The sequence below is a fragment of the Emydura macquarii genome, unplaced genomic scaffold, assembly GCF_026122565.2.
Source record: "Emydura macquarii macquarii isolate MOO-44397 ecotype Brisbane River unplaced genomic scaffold, CSIRO-AGI_Emac_v2 contig_3305, whole genome shotgun sequence".
NCBI classification, from domain to species: Eukaryota; Metazoa; Chordata; order Testudines; family Chelidae; genus Emydura; species Emydura macquarii.
In genome coordinates, this window is record NW_027133442.1 from 935,178 (window position 1) to 956,773 (window position 21,596).

The following is a 21,596-nucleotide window of genomic DNA, read 5'->3' on the forward strand; positions in this document are numbered from 1 at the left end:
CCCCACATTAAAGGGCAAAGAAGAACCAAAGTTTACACTCCACAGTTCAGCAATCTCAGGGTTGGAGATGTGGACTGACCCATTAAAAAGTAAGAGAAGCTAAAATTAGGATAACAGAACTATCTTCTTTCTCCTATATCCTATTGTCAGTCCTGACAGTGGGAACGTCAATGGCAATATTGTTATAGGAATTAATGTAACAATCAACAGACCACATTATGCAGGGCTTCCTTGCATGCATGCCAAGCTGGCCGTCGCAAGAGAAATGATGTAGGAATGCTTATGTTACAGCCATGCAGAGTTCTGTAGGAGAAGCATCTCTCTCTTTCTGCCTATGAGATGACTACATTCCTGTTAGAGCAGGCTGATGGCTGGAAGGTGATATCTGCTTTAGATCACATAGGTGACAGAATGACTCAAAGAGATGTATCTGGCAATTGTGTCAACCTTCCCCACTTCTGTAAGATGAACAAAAGGTCAGATGACAGTCTGTCTAGGGCTTTTTTAAAGCTGACCCCCAGTTTCCTCTTCACATTAAGGGTATACAGTAATTCTCATTATTTAGAAAGGTACAGAATTGCTGTTTGTTTATGCCACATGGGTTGTTTATACAAGTTTATACAAGTGACCACGGTCATGTTCATCTTCACCACTCTGCCCACAGCTAAAATGAAGGACAAACTACACTGCCCAGTGGCCTGAGTTTCAGAGGTGCTAAGCATCCACAGCTCTCATTCAACTCCACTGGATCTGTGGGTTCTCAACACATCTGAAAATCAGGTGCTTAGTTCCCAGACAGTTAGGAACTCTTCGATTCAATCTAGCAGCCTTGTGCTGCTTTGTGACAAAAGTGAGCAGTACAGGTCAAGAAGCTACAGATGACCCATAGTAAATGATATCCTTTCAAAGCCAACAGCTCAGGGATAACTTCAGGTCTAGTGAAAAAGACAGTAGCTCTAAAAGGTACAAAAATCTCATGAGTCGTAGCTGAAGAGAGTACTTGTGGAAGTGAGCCCACAAATAGATGGATCTATTTATTGAAGTTTACTGAGTGCCAATCTTTATAACATGCAAGCTCTCTAGGCAAATCGACAAGAGCACAGAGATCTGATCCCTGACAGTATATTGACGCAAGGCTCTTCGAAGAACACCTTGCCTCAGTGAGTACTGAGTTGGGCTCCAAGAATTCAGAGCAGGGGTAAAGGATTCCTTGGACTATAACTTAGTTCTGGACTTATATATAGCAAGGACCAGTCACTACTACTTGGAATATCTGGTCCCAGAACTTGGCTCAGATGAGTAGGTCTTCCAGAGAAAGATGTCTAAAGAGATTCTCCTTCTAATGAGTGACAGCTAACATCACCATCACCTTGACAATCAAAAGCTAGACCAAACTCCAGGGCTTCATATTAATAATCACCACTAGACAAAAATGGAGAGAAACAGATAGGTTGGTCAGATGGGAATGTATACATTTATACATAGGAGATCTAGGGCATAGAGAGACACATCCAGGTTCACTGCTGCAATCACTGACTTCAGACATGAGATGAGCAAAGAAGCACACAAGAAAAGGAGTTCAAAAGCCCAATGAGTCTTTGGAGACCACAAAGAACATACAATATCTTCTGTGGCAGGACTTGGGGTCACTGTCCCAACTGCTAGCAGGTGTGTTCAGCATTTCCTGATTCATTTATAATTCAATCAAGTCTTTGGACACAAGAAAGGAATGAAATGATTCTTTTCATCGTACAGCTGCAATTTAAACTCTGTTACCTAAAGCAGAGAAATTCCTTTTCAGGACTCAGTGATCTGACGTGTGGAGTCTGTGCTTGTGAAAATCTTTGTAGCCTCCCCTGAATAAGTGGAGTTCCCCTGTGAGCATATGGGCTTTCAAGCAGTTGAGCTTTTGACTGTGGAATCTTTTATAACCTAAGCTGAGACTCTGGCTTCTGATCTAGGAAGGGAAATGGGAGAACCTAGAACAGCACACCATAAACTTCCCACAAATGGTGGACTGTTTTTCCATGTAGCATTCTGTGAAGCAAAAGATAGAACAGGAGAAAATAACCAGAACCGTTTTCCAGTGGAAACGTTTTCCACTGCCTATTTATAACTCCAATGGAAAACAAAGTATCACAGAACAAAGGTAAGATAAAATATATTAAAAAAAGCTAAAAATAGAATTGATCGAGACATAGCTGTAGACAGAAAATGAACTGGTTTTGTGGAGCTCAAACTAGCCTTTCTTGGGGCAGATATTACAATATTAATTTGTTTATCCATCTCCATCTTCAGGTAAGAGAAAAAAATAACCACTGTCTGGCCTCCCTACAGGAGAAAACTTGTTTTGTTCTGAAACATGTCAATGTAACATAACTTAAAAAAAAAAAAAAAAGTAAGGGAAAGTTGCACTCAGATTGCTCCCCTCAACACAGCCCCCTGAAACACCTGATGGTAAGAAATGTTTCACAATGGAATAAACTATGAAAACATATATAAAAATAAACTTAATTTAAATGGGTACTTTTAGTCTCCTTTTTTAGAAACTATTTTCTAAAATGTTTCACAGTTTACATGTTGCAGGGAGTGCTTAACATATTGACTATCAGGATTCTGCTTTGTATATTGGTCAGCATTTTTAAATGAACTTTTGCCAGATATCAGTATGTAAGTTTAAATTATTTCTCTCATTTTCAAAATTAAAATATATGTAACCAATGTATAATTTCAATGTTTAAAAAATGTTGATTTCAACTACCCTACAAAAACATTCTGAAGTTTGCCTATATTTGTTGTAATTACCTCCCAGCCCAATCCAGCAACAAAATCTTCATATGCTTGGCTTCCTCTTGCATTGGACAGTATTGAGCATTTGTCCTCTTGTCCTTCTGCAATGTAAAACACTGCAATCTTGTGAGTTTCACGGCTGCAATTAAAGGTAACAAGAAATCTAAGTTAATTTTAAAATGGGGAGATTACTTACTGTAACCGGAGGTTCTTTGAGATGTGTGGTTGCTATCCATAGTCCACACATGGGGCATGCATGCATGCCAAACACCCGAGTCTGGAAGTTCTTCAAAGCACTGTCCGTGGGTCTGCACAAGCGCGGTAGCTCTCATGCTCCTGACCGAGGGTATAAGAGGCAGTGTGGACTGACACCTCTCCAATTCCTCCTCTTACCACAATCCAACAGGATCTGAAGCAAAGGGGACGGAGAATGAGTAGTAGAATACAGAAAGGGAACATACATCTCGAAGAATCTCCAGTTACTGTGTGTAACCTCCACTACTTCGAGTGATGGTCCCTATGTGTATTCCACATGTGGATGAAAGCAGTGTTCAGACTGGAGGCACATGGGAGGAAGCTGGTAGCAATACTGCCTATCCAATCGCAGCATCTGCAGCTGAAGTACGAACTAGGGCACAATGCGTAGAGAGCATGTGGACTGAACGCCAGGTGCCCACTCTACAGATGCACTACAGCGGAATGTCTGACAGGGATGCCAAGGAGGCAGCTTGTACTCACTGGACGGAGCTGTGACACTGCCAGGAGGAGGAATCTTTGCTAACTTGTAGAACTCTAAGATGCATCCTGAGACTCACTTAGTAATCCTCTGAGAGGATACGACTTGCTCACGTGACTCTCTGTTATGGCAAAAAAGAGTTTTGGGAATTTCCTAATGGGTTTGGTTCTTGGCAGACAGACCGCCAGGGTGCACCATACATCGAGGGAGTGAAGTTTCTGGTCTTCAGCTCAAGTGTGACATTTCGGGAAAAATACAGGTAGGTGTATTGTTTGAGTGATGTGGAACTCAGAAACAATCTTGGGGAGAAACTTGGGGTGTTGTCAAAGATAAACTTTTCTTTGTGAAACACTGTATAAGGAGGGTCCCACCATGATGGCTCTGGGCTTGCCGATCCTCCTAGCTGAGGTTAAGAATGCCACCTTCATGGACAGGTGGGTTATGGTACAAGTCACCATGGGTTCGAAATGTGGACTAGTGGGCTTGGACAGGACACGGTTAAGGTCCCATTGAGCACTGGTAGGAAAGGCCTTTAGTGAATTGTACTGTAGCTGTATGAATAAAGACAAAGTGTTCTTTCACCAGAGGGAGGAAGGCACTAATCACTGCTGGGTGTACTCGTTGTAAACTAATAGAGATCAGAAGTCTTTAGGGACAGGAGATACTCTAGAACAACTGGAATGCTTACAGTATCTGGAAAATGTTGGTGCAATTGTGCCCTGGCCAAAACACTTCTCCATTTGACTTGATAGCAGGTTCTAGTAGACTTTTTTCTGCTCTGATTAAGGATCACCTGAACAGCGGCTGAACATGAGCGTTCTATTTCTGACACCCATCCAAAAACCAGGCTGTGAGATGGAGTGAGCCTGTACTGGGGTGCTTGGTTTCCCCCACATCTTGGGTTAGGAGATCCAAGAACAGGTGAATCCTGACTGGTGGTTGGGCAAACAATGTTAGAAGAACTGACTGGACCAGTGGCAAGCTATGAAAATGATGTTGGCTCCGTCATGACTTATCTTTCCTATGATCTGTGGAAGCAGAGAATTGGGAGGAAAGGCATATCTGAGGCCATTTATCCAAGACATCAGCAGAGCATCGCCTTGGGAGTCACAACCCATTGCTCCATATGGAGCAACATAGTGGAGCTTTCTGTCTGTTTGGGACAAAAAGAGGTCCCATAGCAGAGTACCCCACTGTGTAAATATCCCGCTCAGGACTGTGTCATGTATCTCCCACTCATGGTCGATCAAGAAGTTTCCGCTTAATTTGTCTGCCAAGGAGTTTTGAATACCGGGAAGGTACGCGGCTTGTATCGTGATGCAGTTCCTGATTCACCAATTCCAAAATCTGATGGCTTCCTGGCAGAGGAAACGAGATCTCACTCCTCCCTGTTTGTTTATATAGACCATGGCAGTGATATTGTTTGACATTATCGGAACATGAAGCAAGTGTATAAGCAGAAGAAAGGCCTTGCACACAAGGCAGACTATCCTCAGTTCCAATAAGTTTACATGTAGTCTGGCCTCTTGTGGGATCCAGGTACCCTGAGCAGTTAAGCACTCCACCCCAAAGGAGTGGTATCTTTCACAAAGGTAGTCCTGGGGGCCGTAGGGCTGAAGGGAGCTCCCACCAAGACCTTTTCCTGATTCGACCACCAAGTTAGAAAGATGACAACTATGGGGGGAGCTACTACCCTGGAGTTTGTGTGGTCCTTACTTGGTTGATCGGTCCAGAGGAGCCAAGTCTGCAGGCACTGTAAGTGGAGTCTAGCAAAAGGAGGTCACACAGATGCATGTGACCATGTGGCCTAACCGTGAGAGTCACTTGTGCACTGAGGTTCGTGGTCTGCGAATGGCATATGAAATCAGGGTGCTCAGTGCATGAAACCCTTCTGAGGGTAGGAATGCTCTCAAGTTCAACCTTGCCCCATAAAGTTTATTGACCTTGTGGGTAACAAAATGGACTTTCCTTCATTTATGCAAATACCTAGGGTTGTTAAAAGTTGTCTAAGAATCCTTGTCACAGACCAGATCTCCTGACAAGATTGGCCTACCAGGAGCCAATTGTCCAGGTATGGGAATACCATATAGCCCTGACTCTCATCTGGGCCGCTAATACAGAGAAAACCTTTGTAAATACTCTTGGTGCCATAGCCTGCTCAAATGGGAGGACTTAAAGTGGAAGTGCTCCTGGCCTACCATATAACACAGAAACTTCCTGTGTCATGGGTGAATGTCCACATGGAAATATGTCCCCTTCATGTCAAGAGTCGCAAACCACATCCCTCCTTGAAGGGAGGATATTATAGATTCCAATGTAATCGTCCAGAACTTCAGTTTTCAAATAAAGATGTTGAGTTGCTGAAGGTCCAGGATAGGTCTCCACCCTCTCTCTTTTTTGAGAATTAGGAAATACAGGGAGTTAAATCCTCTTCCATGGTAATGAGGCAGGATGTGCACTAATGTCCCTCAGTGTAACAGGGATTCTGCTTCCTGTTGAAGAATTACCTTGTGAGAATGGTCCCTGAAAGGGATTTATTAGATGAGAAAGAGAAACTCTGTGGAGTATCCCTGGTGGATAATCTCCAGTATCCAACTGTTCGTAGTGATCTTGTTCTATTTGTGGGTGAAGAATGCAAGACTGTCTCCAACAGTAATAGGTGATGAGGTGGTTGGCATCAGCGGCTCTCGACCAATATGTCAAAAGAGGCTCTTGGCTCGTGGCAGAGAATGAGTAGAGATTGTGGCAGTAGCAGGGGTTGAGATGGGAGACCTCTGAATCTTCTGACATTTGTGTGGGGGCTCAGCTCTGCACTGGTAATAAGGTGCATGAGGAGGGGATAGCCTCGGTCTATAAGGTTGCCTCTGGTACTTCCTGCTGGAGGTAGAACGCCTCTCATAAAGGCCAGGACGCCTCTCATAAAGATTCCATGGACCCCAATAAGGCCAAAAAGAGGGATGAATTGGTTACAGGGGACCCCAAGGAAATCAGTACCAGCAGTCCCTGGGAAAGTTGTACCTGGCAGAATGGCGAGTTCAACCCCTCGACTGTCTACCAGGGCTCAACTAACTCTATGGAGATAATGGTGAAGCCATCTCTGATTTATCTGAGTCCAAGAACTGCTCCACTGGTAACAGCAGTGACATCAGTACCAGGGCACTCCTGCCAGTTGGTTGGAGGTGAGACAGCTCTTGGGACTTCTCCCGAGTAAAGACATCCTTTAGGACAGCAGAGCCAAAGAGAAGTGGAAACAGTGGATAAGGGAGGAATATATCCTGAAGTGTTAGTGTCTGAGGGTTTCCCACAGTTAAGTCTGATGGATCTGATACAACTGGACAGTCTTTAGATGGATGAGGTGGTACCGATAATAGTTCTGGAGCAGCACTCATATATGGAACTGGTGAGTGTCCATCTTTATGCTTCAGTACCAAGGTGACCAGGGGAACCAGTAGATCTTTCTTTTTACATATCTTGCCCTCAGATCTGGGGGTCTTCCGTGGAGCCAGTTCCTTAGGTTTCACTTGCGACGACACATGATCCAGACTGAATTGAAGAGGAAACGCATTTCTTATAGACAGTCCTTAACAGGGATCTGTCCTTGCACTCATGAGAGTGCCCTCTACTCTCATGGGGAGCCCTGGAAAAGAGTCCTTGGGTTTAGATGTTGATGGCTCCGCTCCAAGGCACTGCTAGGTAGTTGAGGCCAATGTACACAGGGGTTTCCCTGGTCCAGATCAGAGAAGGGCCTCATAGCCTTCTCCATCAGATAGTTCTGTAGGAGAAGCTCCTGGCTTCTCGATTTCTGGGTGGGAAGAAGCAGCAAATACCGCACTTTGCAGAGATACGCGTCTCACCCAGACAGTTCAGGCACCACTGATGTTCATGACTGATGGAGAAGAATCGACAGCAGGAGATGCAATTCTTGAATCCCAGGCCTTTGGGCATAGTCCCAGAGCAGGGGAGGGGTTCCCCGTCCAGGGAGAAGGAAATACTTTATACTATACTATAACTTTTTGGCTAAATAACTATTTATAAATAGATTATACAATGAAGTGAAGGAGGATCTGATTCTGACTCAGGCCATGTGACAGTAAGAAGGAGCTGGAGAAGCATCAAACCTCACTGCTTCTTATACCCTCAGTTGGGAGCATGAGGAGAGTTACAGCACATGTGCAGGCCAATGGACGCTGCTTTGAAGAACTTCCAGACTTGCGTGCATGGTATGCATGCATACCCCCACATGTGGAATACACATAGGAAAACTTGTTAATTCAATTAATTTTTCTTCAACTTAAGAGCAGTCTACTCTGAAATAGGACTTTATAAAAATCATACCATTTTACTCAATAGATTTGTTCCTTGTAGAAATAGTCATATTACTCAACTTCAGTGACAAAAACATATTTTTATCATGTTTTACTCCTGATTACACTGAAGAGTAAACACCATTAGGGAAGAATAAACTGGATTCTGTTCTTTTTGTGCAACAGCAAAAGAATTGATTACCTAATTCCAGTTACAGGTTAGTCACTTACATCTGTGCAACCTCATTGAAGACAAGGGAGTTGCCCAAGTGTTAATGAGGGCTTAATTTGGCCTCTAGAATCTTGGTTACTGGTGATGATGTACAAGAAGAAAAAAACATTTAGGGACTTTCAGAACCTAGGTTGAGTTTGAAGAGCCTCGGTGTGTAAAAAAACGTTTTTGGGGGGGCTAAACTGAGCATATTTGTCATGAAAAATGGAACACATTAACAATGGAACCCGACAATGCTATCTTTACAATCACTTTTCAAAGAAAAAAAATCACACTTTAAGGAATGGCAAATAGTACATAACATTCAGAACTCTGTTCTGCCACTGCCCAGTTCTAAGAGATAGTTTTGAGCTTGCTCTTTAGAGGACTGCTATTGTCACATGAATCATTTTGAAGAAAATTCTTCTTTGGGAAAATATTCCTCGACTAATATACATTTACAGTATCTCCTTTCACCTATGTTACTCTGGACACTGGCACGAGAAAGGGATGTTACTTACTGTAACTGATGATTCTTCGAGATATGTGGACTCTATCTGGATTCCATACATGGGTGTGCATGTGCCCCTTGCGCTGGAACTGTTAGAAGTTGTCTCCATTGACCCATATGTGCATTACGCATAGTCCACACCGTGTGTCGAGCTCTTATGAGACTGCGTGGATCAATGCTCCCTCAGTTCCCTCTTATTACAGACATCAAGCCTGCAGCAGAGGGGATGGAGAGTGTGACTGAAATCCAGATAGGGACCCCATCTCTTGAAGAACCATCAGTTACAGTAGGTAATCTCCTTTTGTTCTTCAAGTGCTGGTCCCTATGTGCATTCCATATGTGAGTAACGTATCAAGCAGTAATCAGTGTGGAAGTGGGCACGAGGATTCAGTAGAGATGAGTGTTTGCAGGACTGCACAGTCAATTGCCATATCTGCTGCTGCTGAGCTGGCTATGGCATAAATTAGTGGTGAATGTGTGGATAGAGGACCACGTTGCTGCTTTACAAATGTCTTGCAATGGAATGTCTGTGAGGAGGGTGGACATAGGGGCTTGTGCTCGTGGCATGACAGTGATTCCAGGTGGCGGAGAAAATCGGGAAAGGGAGTAACATTCTGTGATGCAGCGTCACTGGGAAGAAAGCGCGTGGCCTCAGCAATTCTGCTATTGTGAGAAAAAGTCTAGGTGAGCCTTGGAAAGTGAGGGTGCGCTGGAGATAAAAGGCCAATGCATGATGGACATTGAAGGAGTATCGTGTGCACTCCCTGTTGGAGGTGTGTGGTTTAGGATAAAAATTTGGGAGATGTATGACTTGGCTGAGGTCAGACGGTGAGGCTACTTTGGGGAGAAATTTGGTATGGAGTTGTAGGGAGGTTTTGTCCCTGTGAAACACTGTAAAGGTGGGTCTGCCATCATGGGTGCCCACTGACTCATTGGGCAGAAATGATATCCACTAAGAAGATTATCTTCATGGATAGATAGGTGAGTGAGCAAGTGGGTAGGGGCTCAAAGGGTGATTTAGTGAGGGCTGAAAGGACAAGGTTGAGGTCCCAATGGGGGGTAGGTTTCCTGACTGAAGGGAAGGTGTTAAGAATAGCTTGGAGGAATCAAGCACTGGTTGGATGGCTGAAGGCAGAGAAGCCATGTACAGGTGGGAGAAAGGCAATGATCGCTGCCAGGTGGACTCGAATGAAGAAGTGGGCAAAGCCTGAGAGAAGGAGGTTAAGTAGATAGTCCAGGATGATCGGTATAGACACGGTGTCTATGGAGTGATGATTGCTGGATGCCCACTCTGTGAAGTGTCTCCATTTGGCTTGGGAGCATGACCTGGTAGCAGGGCATTGGTTATATGTGAATACATCCCGCACCGGTGTGGAGCATGCATTGTCTATCCTCAAGACCCATCCAAATACTAGGCAGTGAGATGCAGAGGGAGTGGATTGGGGTGGTGGATTTGGCCCTACCGTTGTGTGTGGAGGTTCAGGAGAAGGATTGCAGGGCAGGTTGAAAGGTGAAGAAAAACTGTGAACCAATACTGGCGTGGCCAGAAGGGGGCTATGGGTATGAGGACCACTCTTGCCTCACTTTGTGGAGTACTTGGGGGAGAAGCGGAATGGACGGGAAGGCATAATGTAGTCCCGGGGTCCATGGAAGGGGAAAAGCATCCCCTTGTGAGCCTTGCCAGAGGGTGCTTCTGGAAATGAAGAGGGGAAGTTTGTGGTTGGTGTCTGTCATGAACAGGTCCCATCGTGCTGTGCTCCTCTGATGGAAGATAGAGTGAAGAGTGGGGTTGTGGAGCTCCCAGTCATGGTCGCAATTGAAGGAACAACTGAGATTGTCCGGCAGGGTGTTGTCTGCAACCGGTAAGTGGAGTGCATACAGTGTGACGTCATGTCATAGGCACCAGTTCCACAGCTGGATTGTCTTTTGGCAAAGGGTTGGTGATCTGGCTCTGCCTTGTTTGTTTATGTATACAACTGCTCTGAAGTTGGCCAAGAGAAGTTGTATATGCTTGGAGTGGACAAGAGGGAGAAGCGTTTGACAGGTGCGCTGGATTGCTCGTAGTTCTAGGATGTTGATATGCATCCTTGCTTCTCTGGGAGACAACAGGCCTTGGCCAGGTGGCCCTGTATGTGGGAGCCACAGCCTGTGTGTGAAGCATCTGTGGTAAGGATGGTGTGGGGCATCAGGAAGTTGAAGGGGGTGCCTACCATGACCTTGGATGGGTCGCGCCATCATGAAAGGGAAGTTTTCACTGAGGGTGGAAGGAGGATCTGTTTGTTGAGATGGTCCTTCTGTGGGTTGTACACCAAGTGGAGCCACTGTTGCAGGCATCTCATGTGAAGGCAGGCACAAGGTGTGACAGAGGTGAATGTTGCCATATGTCCCAGGAGTGAAAGACAGTGACGGAGGCATGTGTGGGGATGGTGTTGCCGCTTTGTATTGAGGAAGGTGAGAGTGGCAAAGCAGTCTCTTGGAAAGAAGGCCCTTCCAGCATGGGAGTCCAAGTGTGCACCTATAAAGATGAGTTTGCTGGTTGGTACAAGGGTTGCCTTGTCCTCATTGATGCAGATGCCCAGACTGTTCAGGAGGTCTTGCAGCATGTGGACAGTGATGAGGAGGGGATCGCGGGATGACAACACTAAGAGCCAGTTGTCCAGGTATGGAAACACGGAGTGCCCAGGCATCTCGCATATACATGGCAACCATGGTGAAGACCTTTGTGAACACGCAAGGGGCGGTGGTGATACTGAAGGGGAGGATGCAGAATTGGTAATGGGAGCGTCCCATCGTAAAGTGAAGAAATTTGCGGTAGGTGGGGTGGATGTTGAAATGGAAGTATATGTCCTTCATATTGAGAGCTGTGAACCAGACTCTGCGGGGAGGGAAGAGTGATCATTTGAAAATGAAATTTGTGGATGAACCGGTTTAGTGCCCGCAGATCCAGGAGAGGGAAAAAGTCCCCTCCTTTCTTCCGTATAGGGGGAATAGAAGCCATGGGCCTGATAGTAGTGTGGGACCCATTCTATGGCACCCTTTTGAAGGGGTGGTGGTGTTTCCTTCTGGAGAAGGTCTAATTGAGCTGGGTCTGCAAGGCTGCTCTGGGGAGAATGGTGGAAGGGGGAGGTATGGAAGGTATCCCTGGTGTATGATGTCTAGTACTTATCTATCAGTGGTATTCTTGCTCCAACTGTGAGCAAAGAGAGCAAGATGGCCCCTGATGATCGGGGAAACTGGGGGAGGGGTGGAGCAGGGTTTGTGGTTCTCTATGGAGGAGTCAAAAGGGTTGTTCTGAGAGGCGCTGCTGGACGGTGGAGGCAGTAGAACTAGAGGTGGCAGAAAAGCTGGATTGTTAAGAACCTTGGCAGCAGTGGGGTTGTTCTTGTTAATGTGGAGGGTAAGGTTAATAGGTGGGATAGGTGGGGTATCAAGATTGGAAAGACAGTTCTGGTAGCGGGTAGGGACCAGAGTATATAGGCCCAATGACCGAAGTGTGGTCCGAGAGTCTTTGAGTGAGTGTAGACTCTTGTCTGTTGTCACTAAACAATTTTTGGTTGTAAAAGGGGAGGTCCTCCAAAGTGGTTTGGACATGCTTAGGGAAACTAGATATTTGTAGCCAGGAGTCCCTTTGAAGCAAGACCCCAGAGGCTAGGAAGCACGCTGCTGTGTCTGTGGCATTGACTGCTGCTTGGAGACAGACCTTGGCCACTAGCTTGCCCTCCTCGATGGGGGACTTGAATTCTATTTGTTTGTTCTCTGGAAAGAAGGCTTGCAAAGCCGCAGTTTCGAGTACGACCTAAAGTCGTACTTTGCCAGTATGGCTTGGTAGCTGGCAATGCAGAATTGCAGGCCAGCTGAAGAGCAAACCTTCCACCCGATCAGGTCAAGCTTTGTGGCTGCTCGATCCGGAGGAGTGGTCCCGAAGTGTTGTTGTCTGGTATGTTGCATTGCCGCTTGCACCACCAGTGAGTTGGGGGGAGGGCATGAAAAGAAAGTAGATACCCTTGGCCAGAATAAAGTAGTGCCTATCCGCATGCTTAGGTGTTGGGGTGCAGGATGCCATGGTGTGCCAGATTGCTTGGGCTGGTTGAAGGAGTGCATTATGGATCGGTAGCATGATGCATGAGGGACCTGCTGGCTGTAGGATATCCAGGAACTCGTCCTGGGCGTCTTTCACATCCTTTGCTGACAGGTTGAGGGTTATTGCCATACAGCACAGTAGATCCTGATACTGACCATGATCATCTGGTGGGGAAAGCAAGAGAGGAATGAGCGCCTCATCCGGGGACAATGATGCTCAGGTTGGGATTGGCAGTTCCGATGGCACTGATAGTGCCAAGAGCATAATGGTGCCATGTGATTCCTCAAACTGAGGGAGGGTCAGTGTGCTGGGGAGATGGTGGTGCTCCGCTGTGACAGTGGTCCCAATGATGCCAATAGGACCAAGCATACTAGTTTATTTGTGCCAGCAGGCCATGGTGGTGCATATGTTGGAGCATACATTAGGTGTTATGGTCATGGGCTATGTGAGTGTGCCAGTGAGAAGGCCGGGCCCAGTCAAGAGGACCAATCTGAATCTGACTGCTGTTCTGAAAAGTGCAGTGCTGTCAGAGCGGGTGGTGCAAGTATGGTCTATGATGACTCTCTGGGCTGTCCGCTAGATGGTTGATATAGCAGCAGAAGTTCATCTGCCGGAGATGGAGGCTACCTGATACCAGGTGATACGTGCTGTGGAGGGAGCCCTCAAGAGGCAGAAGCAGTTTTGCTGTGGGCATCAGGAGCGATAGATGGCTCAGTATGCATAGTACTGGGAATTCACATGGTACCGGACATAATAAGCCAGATGGAATGGGTGGAGGGGATGGAGCCAGGGGTTCCAGTGATGCGCCAGTGGTTGTGATGGCAGAGGACTCCAGTCTGTCATGATGTTTGGTCTTCCGCTCTGCTTTAGATTTCTTTGGAGCAGATGCTGCTGTGTCAACACGTGATTTCTCACCAGCTTGTCTTGGTTTGCGGAGGTAATGCTGCACTTGGAGGCGGTCCATCTCAGGGATCTGCCCTTGTGCCCATGGCTGTGCTTTTTCTGAGCACAATGGCTTTTAGCTGGCGCTGGTGGCACCACTGGCATAGTCCTAGAGGGAGACACTCACCAGTGCGGCTGGGTGTTCAGGTGCGTCCATTGGTACCACCTCTGAGGGCACAAGTGGTTGCATTGCCTCCTCCATGAGGTGTTTACCTAGTCTAAGTTCTCTAGCCTCACAAGTTCACAATGGGAAGGATTGACAGATGGAGCACCAGGCGATAACGTGGGTTTCACCAAGACAATAAAGGCATCGTTGGTTTACGTTGTTTATTGAGAAGGATCGTGGGTATGAAGCGCAGTTCTTAAACCCGGCTTGCCAGGACTCCTGGAACGGGTAGGACACCCCAGATGGAATCAAATGACGGTAGACTAACCTAAAATGTTAAACATTTTAACTACAGCTTACTTTAAACAAAAAAACCCCACTACAATCATAAAACTATTAAAACTTTTTTTTTTTTTTTTGCTATGCCGATCAAAAGGTGAAGAGGAGGGGTGTTCTGACTCTGACCATGTGGCAATATGAAGGAATTGAGGGGGCAGTTGACCCGCGCAGTCTCAGAAGACTTCGGATGCACCATGTGGGCTACAGGTCAATGGAGACTACTTCAAACAGCTCTGGCACATGATGCGCACATGCACCCATGTATGGAATCCACATTGGGACCAGCACTCGGAGAAGAACAGGATTTTTGTTTAAGAGGTTATATGTTACTGCTACTTCTATTCTATCTCATACATTGACAGTATTTTGCTCACCCCAGTTAAAAAAAAAAATCAAGAAATCTTTTCATTTCCAACTTGTGAAGAGGGTCTCACCCAAACAGACTGAAAGCATGGGAAAAACAGTAATAGGCTGATTTACTGAATACCAAGGTTCTCTCATAAAAAACGCAATACATTGAATTCAATACACAAAAACAAGTATTTGCATTGCTAACACATGCAACTTCTGTTTAGTTTTGGGTATGCTGTTGTGTTACCTTCCCTTGAAAATGTTGCCTTTAATATTAGAACTATTGATCAAGTTTCACTTACCATTGCCGGGAGTCCAGATTTTTCAATTCTCTCAATAATTTAGAATTTTTCTTAAGTAGATGAAAGTTTTTTCTATAGATATATAAAAGAAGGATTTAAGGGAAAATGCATCACAAAATATATGAAGCAACTTTCATAAATCAAACAGCTAAGTGAAGGTAAACAAATAGTATGATTTAAAATATACATATAAAAACTTCCATCCATTATGACTAAACTGCATCAGTTCTGTCCCAGACACCCAAACCAGCAAAACCAGGTATAGTAAATACTGAAAAATGCTCTCTTTCCAACTACTAACCAACCTCAGTTTTCTCTCTCTCTTTTTCCAACATTTGGGGAAACAAAGGTGTTTTGTAGCCTGCTCTGAAGACAATCAAATTTGAGAAATTTCAGACCCAGGGACCCTTCTCTCAGAGAATACTGTGCCAGGGCTCCACCTGATTAATACCAAGGTGGCTCCAGCATGAGCATCTCTGCAAATCACAACTGTGGCAGTACAGCAAAAGGAGACAGAAGAATTTTTGAGTTTTTTGAGGTAACAGCGGCATCGAAAACATAGATTCATTCTTACCTTTTATCCCAAGAATTCATTCCTAAGTCATTTAGCAACAGCCTACAGAAATAAAATGGTGCTTGTGGGTCTGCAGAGTTTGGTTCTTCTTGACTGGCTACTTTCATACCAAGATCAGAACTGCATCTGTGTACATGCTCTTTTTCTTGGGCACTCTGCCTTATTATGGCTTCTATGATGTCATTCTCTTGGTCATGGCTCATACCAAATGGTGGTGGTGATGGCTCATTTAGTTTTAGCTGTGGATGTAAAAGGCATTCAGGACTAGCATTACCAATCTTTTCTAGCAATTTATCAAGAGCATCTTCTCCTCCTTCCGTTGGAGAAAAGTCTGTCGGGGTTTCAAAATGCTGTTTATGACTGCCCGAAATCACAAATGAATTATTTCCATTTTGGCTTGCTAGACAGCCTTCCAAAGGTCCGTATAATATCCTTCCATCCCAAGAATATTTCCCTGAGATATCTCTGACAATTACTCTTACATCTGAGAGGGCTCCTGCTGGCTCAGTATCCACCGTTGTTTCTGAAGGAATTTGAAGGTAAGATATAAGAGTACTGTCATTAAACACAAATAATTGCAAATTTGGACTTCTGAAGACTTCTGAAGACAGTTCAGATGATTCTACATAAAAGTTGTCATGATTCTCACTAATAAGGCTGTGAAGAATAGCAGGTCCTCCACTGAGGGGAAAGTGACTTAAGTGGTTTACTAGATGTGTCATAACCATCCGTGCCGTTAGAGGTATTAATTCCAAGCTTCTTCTTTTTTTTTCTAAAAGTCAGTCAATAGAAAGAGAATAATCAACAGCAGCAGTAAAGAGTAATTAAAATGACCATGCATACATTTCAATCAATATGTACTCCATTTTTAGTTATAAGGCTGCTTTGATTTTTTTTTCTTTTAAACCATCCATTTTTCCATTAAAGAAACTTTTTTTTAAAATTAAAAAAAAAAACAAAAAAAACACTTCCCATTCCTTTTCAAATAATCTTTAGATTTCAAAATTCTCTTTTGGCTATTTTACATTTATTCTAATGCACATCTTCCTCAAAATGTAATTATCTGAGAATTTGACTACAATGACATCCAGTGAAAGTGGTAACACTTATTTTATGAAAAATCTGACCTGAGACTGGCTATCAGAGTTGCCTTATTTCTACTGTACTAGGCTCTTATTTCTTTATAATCTACAAAGTATAGCTCATCAACAGATATGAGAGAATGTTTAACAACAAGGATGTTGTGACTTTAAAGAAATCTGATGAGACAAAATGGATTAGATAATCTTTTGTTGGACCAACTTCTGTTGGTGAAAGAAACAAGCTTTCAAGCTACAAAGAGCTCTTCTTCAGGTCTTGGAAAGGTACTCAGAGTGTCACAGCTGAATACAAGGTGGAACAGATTGTTTAACATAAGCAGTTAGCACATATTCTAAGGGACCATTCAAGGTGAAGAGGCCTGTTAACAACCCCCACAGTCATAGGACAAAAAGAGGGGTTAGTGGGATATGATTATTGTAACAACATAATTGTTGCAGATCTGAACGATCACTTCCTGATCAATCACAAAGCATTTGTCTATTTCATATGACAATGCTAATCTTCCTTGCAAGATGAGTTACAATCATGAACTCTCTCTAGATATTGCCAAATTCAATGTAAAACAATACTAATGAAGTGATGTTATAGCCATGCTGGTCTCAAGATACTAGAGAAACAAGGTAAGTGATGTAATATTTTGTACTGAACCAACTTCTGTTGGTGAGAAAGACAAGCTTTTGACCAACATTTTACACAGTTTTTCTTCAGCTCTGTGTAAGCTGGAATGCTTGTCTCTCTCACCAACAGAAGTTGGTTCAATAAAAGATATTACCTCACCCACTAATGAAGAGTTTCATAGGACATGGTTTCTGAAGGAAGCTTGGGAAATACTGAACCTACCATAACTGCCAATGAGATAAAGAAAGTGAGAGGAAATGTTTTTGCTCTTGCTTATAAAAATAATTGGAAACAATCTCAGTAGTAAAACTTGGTGGGAGAGGCAAAATAAATGAAATGTGTTCACCTCTTTGAATAATAACAAAGAGGAACATTTAGAAAGAGGCAAATAGCCTCCAATTGAGAGATAGTAGTGTTATGTTAAATAAGGAAAGCAGGAGCCCAGAGTATGTCCCTCAACTCTCTTTATGGAACTGGTTTACCATCACAACAGAACAACTACTGTATCCCACTCCCAATCTTACCTGCCATCCCCATACCTCACTTCTTACTCCACACTCAATCCTGTTAAAAACACAGCCCCTCTGATGGTTATGTATCATATACAGAACAACAACTTCTTCATAGCTAATGCTACCTGGAGTAGGGTATATGAAAGACAACATAAATAGGCACCATTTAAGTACCCTAGAGTTCCAAAACAGCTCTAGCTAAGAAAAAATTGCTGAGGCACACACTGGATGGTGCAGGAATCTATCCACTTTGAAGAAATTGTAATTTTAATGAAAACACAGACCTTACAGAATTTAAAGGCAACATTTACAATGAACATATTAAATTTGTGATCTGACTTCTATATCCGACTGTTGCCATTAAGTAAAACTGAACTTGGATTTCAGAAGCCTGTTTAAAATCACTACTGTATATAGTTCCAGAGGGGTAGCTGTGTTAGTCTGTATGCAGCAAAAACAACGAGAGTTCTGTGGCACTTTAAAGACTAACAAATTTAATATTTGCAGGCATAAGCTTTCGAGAGACTTCAGCTCTCTTCTTCAGATGCAGTAATACAGAAAATAGGTACTGCATCTGAAGAAGAGAGCTGAAGTCTCTCGAAAGCTTATGCCTGCAAATATTAAATTTGTTTGTTTTAAAAGTGCCACAGAACTCTCGTTACTACTGTATACGTAATGGTCGATATGAGAGAAAGAGAAGTTATTTATCAGCAGCTGGCTCTTGGAGAGCGTTGCCTCTGAATATTCCCACTTATGGACGTTTCCCTTTCGTGCAGCTTGGTTTGTGAAGCTTCCAGCAAAGCAATGCTTTTTGGCACTCTTTGCATCTCGCAACACAAAGTTCAGAGCTGAAGTTTTAAGAGGTCATGAATTCCACAAATACCTCCATTTCTTCTGCTAAATCATAGAACAAATGAGTGATAAGAATGGAGGGTGTGTCATCAGGTCCATTACTACTAGCAAGACACTAACCCCCTCTTTTAACGTACTAATGTGTACTTTTCTGAGACCTGCATGACAACACAGAGCAAAACAAAATTATTTCAGAATGTTGGGGGAACATTAGATATTGGCAGGCTGGTAAGAAGGTAATGATTTTTATAAAAACAGAGAAATTTACACTATTTTCTTTTGTCAGCAATGGATGTAGCTGAATTTGTTATATGTCTGCCCAATTTTGAGATCAACTAAAATTCAACTCTGTTTCACAAACCCCCTTGTTTTCTTTTTTTTTTTTTTTTAAAGAGTGGAACCTTCAAGAACATTTAATATTACTGCTCCTGTCCACCCCCAAAGACACAAAGCAGCTGCCTGCATTCTGTCACAATGGGCTGGATACAGCTCTTTCTGGACCTAATCAATGACATTCCATTCATTGGCAAGAAGAGGTTACAAGAGTGTTGTCAGGTGTTTCCTCCTTAGGGGCTAAGCACTGACAAGCCTCTTAATAAACAATACTTAACATGTATACAGTGCTTTACATCTGAAAAGACAGACACAACACAGACGATTGTTCTCAAATGTTCATTGGTGCTACTCTAGTCTAAAGTCTCATTAAATCTTGAATATCAACAGCCTAATTTCATCTTATTTTACTTTTGCTCACAACTTCTTAGTTATGTTACATACTCTTCAGAATAAATTTATGTCCAAACAAGTTCATAGTCTAGAAGAACATCACCACAGTTACAGGGTGAGCTGTGATTTAGAACCCTTTTAGTCCCTCTTGAGTGCACCCTGCAGGTGATCAGCCTGGATTCCTGGACGTCTCTTTGGGTGGAACCACATCATCCTACCACTCTTGGACTTGATTCTGGGCTGCAGCTCTCTTACCAATTGTGTTAACCTGACAGACCCAACCTGGCATGTAGGTTTGGTGCCTCTAAGCCCATTTCCCCTGGAAAACTGCGACAAAATAAGTTTGCAGTGACAGAAACAACTTCTTCAGATCAAAGCATTATTTATTCGTTCAGCCAAAGTACCTAGCAATCAGAATCAAATGTTAAAATTATAAAGGTCTATATGCATATTTCCTCTTATCTAAACCCTGATCTTTCCTTGCAAGTTATAATAATTTCTATTCAGTCCAGTTACCCCCATCTCTGGGCTGGGAGGGACAGCCTGCCTTGCTGCAGCAGCATGCTCCCTCTCACTCTCTCTGTCATGAACACAACTCCAGCTGCTGCTGACAACCCTTTCAGCCCTCCACTCCCCTTCCAGCTTAGGCTAGCTTCTTTAAGGTTTTAGTATATCCTTTGATCCTAAGTCTAGCCTGGGAAGAGTAAACTTTGCCAACCTAGTGGGCATCAAGCTGGGGGTTATTTACCTACAGCTTCCCAAAGGACCCTTGCTATTCTGTACAATACCATCTTATCTTTGCCAATATGTAGTTTCCTGTTGGTTTCCCACTTGCAGCATCCTTTGATTTAATTTGCATTCAGAAAGGATACTATCAAACTGGTATATCGAGTGCATAAGATATTAAAAATACACTCAACTCCTCCATGCTCTACCAAGAAAGATGACTTTCTCAAAATTCTTTATTCAAGTATTTAGCATTTATTTCATTGCGGCATAATCAATCATCTGACAGGCTTCAAGTTCATCCCAACAGGATAGAAGTATCTGTAAAAGTCAGTGGAATAAGGCTGTGAAAGACTGTCCAGGCCTCTGCCCATAATTCATAGTTCATGATACAAGAACAAAAAACCTGCTTACGGGTTTTTAACAAGGGGCCCGACCAAAACTAGACACAACTAGGTCTGTGAAAGTCAGCATCTGAGCTAGGTCATTAAGCTTTTATTGTTCAACAGTCAACCTCTCCCTCAGTGGGCTGTCTCCTGCAAGATGAGGCATGAATCTGGTACCCTACTGTGAGTGACTGAAGTTGAGAAAACTGTTTTGGAAAGTAGAGATAGAGGCTCTGGATCAAGGATCTTGGCATGGATGGTGAGTAAGAAGAGAGATCTCTTTCTATAGACAGCAGAGTGGTGCTGACACAAGGATCAGAATGGTTAGACAGAGGGAATGGTTAGACAGACAGAATGGTTAGACAAGCTGTAACTAAGCTGAAAATGCTACATCTAGGTTATGAGAATTAGAAAAGTAAATATGTTAAGCAAACCATTTCTCTTGTTTCAATTCCATTTCTTTCTGTTTCTAATAAACCTTGTCTTTGTAATGATTATTGTTGTATGGGTAATTTCATGCAGTCTGACTTCAAAAAGAAGAAAAATCTCTCCCATAACTTCTAAGGAGAAGTGCTGAAGAGTAAAGATTCTCTGGAACCTACATACTCCCTTCTCAGTCTCAGGTAAGGCATATGACACAGGTATCCTATCCCAGTGAGGTGTGTTGTCATTAGGCTGCATTGGGTAAACACAAGGTTAGAAGCCGAAGGGCCAAGCAGAAGAGAGTTGGCGGGATAGGCATTACCCAAGTGCTTGCTGGTTATGTGACAAGCACAAAAAAAAAAAAAAAAAGAAGATCCAATCAAAAGGGAGTAACATGTCCTGAATACATTTTGGTTTTTAGAATAAATATGTTCAATATTCCTAATATTCAGGTTTTCATTAATATAAAAATAGTGACAGTGATTTCAAGCTGTTACGTTTCCAAATTGTTGGGGACTATGTCTAATTTTCTTGTGACTGGTGAGAATAGTAGAGAAGTGGGAGAGACAAACAGCAGAAAGCTTTATTAATTGTAATTTATCTTGTAATGATTAACTTTTTGTATTTAACTTATTTTAATTATCATGGACCTTGCAAAATTAGTAATCAGTTTTCTACCTATGCGATTATTATATTTTGAATAAAAATACACACTCAGTACTGTTTCTACAATGCTTGTTGCTACTATGGCAGCTGTTACTGTAATGTGTTTCCTCTTTCCTCTGACCTGATTAAATCTATTGTATTGTTGTTGCCAGCTATAATGAATGATGAATAACGTGATAGGTAAAAGGCATATGTAAATAACAAAAAATAAAAAAGCAGCAAGAATCCCTTTTTAATATTAGTTTGAGAATAGCAGGACAGTAAAATGGAAGAGTGTATAAGGCAAAAACATATTCAAGATGAGAAACATTTTGTTCTGCCTAAAATGAAAAATCTCTC

The 21,596-nt window shown here is 43.2% G+C and overlaps 1 protein-coding gene across 7 annotated transcripts in view; it reads right to left on the reverse strand.

Annotated features, from left to right (window-relative positions):
- The window catches only part of RALGAPA2 (Ral GTPase activating protein catalytic subunit alpha 2), a 346,401-nt gene that overhangs the window by 119,323 nt on the left and 205,482 nt on the right, over positions 1 to 21,596 (reverse strand). For all 7 annotated transcript variants that reach the window (XR_010917130.1, XM_067532894.1, XM_067532900.1 and 4 more), the window contains 3 exons: positions 15,248 to 16,019; positions 14,674 to 14,745; positions 2,806 to 2,929 (listed from right to left, as the gene is read on the reverse strand). Coding sequence is in view for 6 of the 7 variants with exons in the window: in XM_067532894.1 (XP_067388995.1) it covers positions 2,806 to 2,929; positions 14,674 to 14,745; positions 15,248 to 16,019 (968 nt within the window). In the remaining variant the exon portion in view is untranslated. The remainder of the gene's footprint in view (positions 1 to 2,805; positions 2,930 to 14,673; positions 14,746 to 15,247; positions 16,020 to 21,596) is intronic.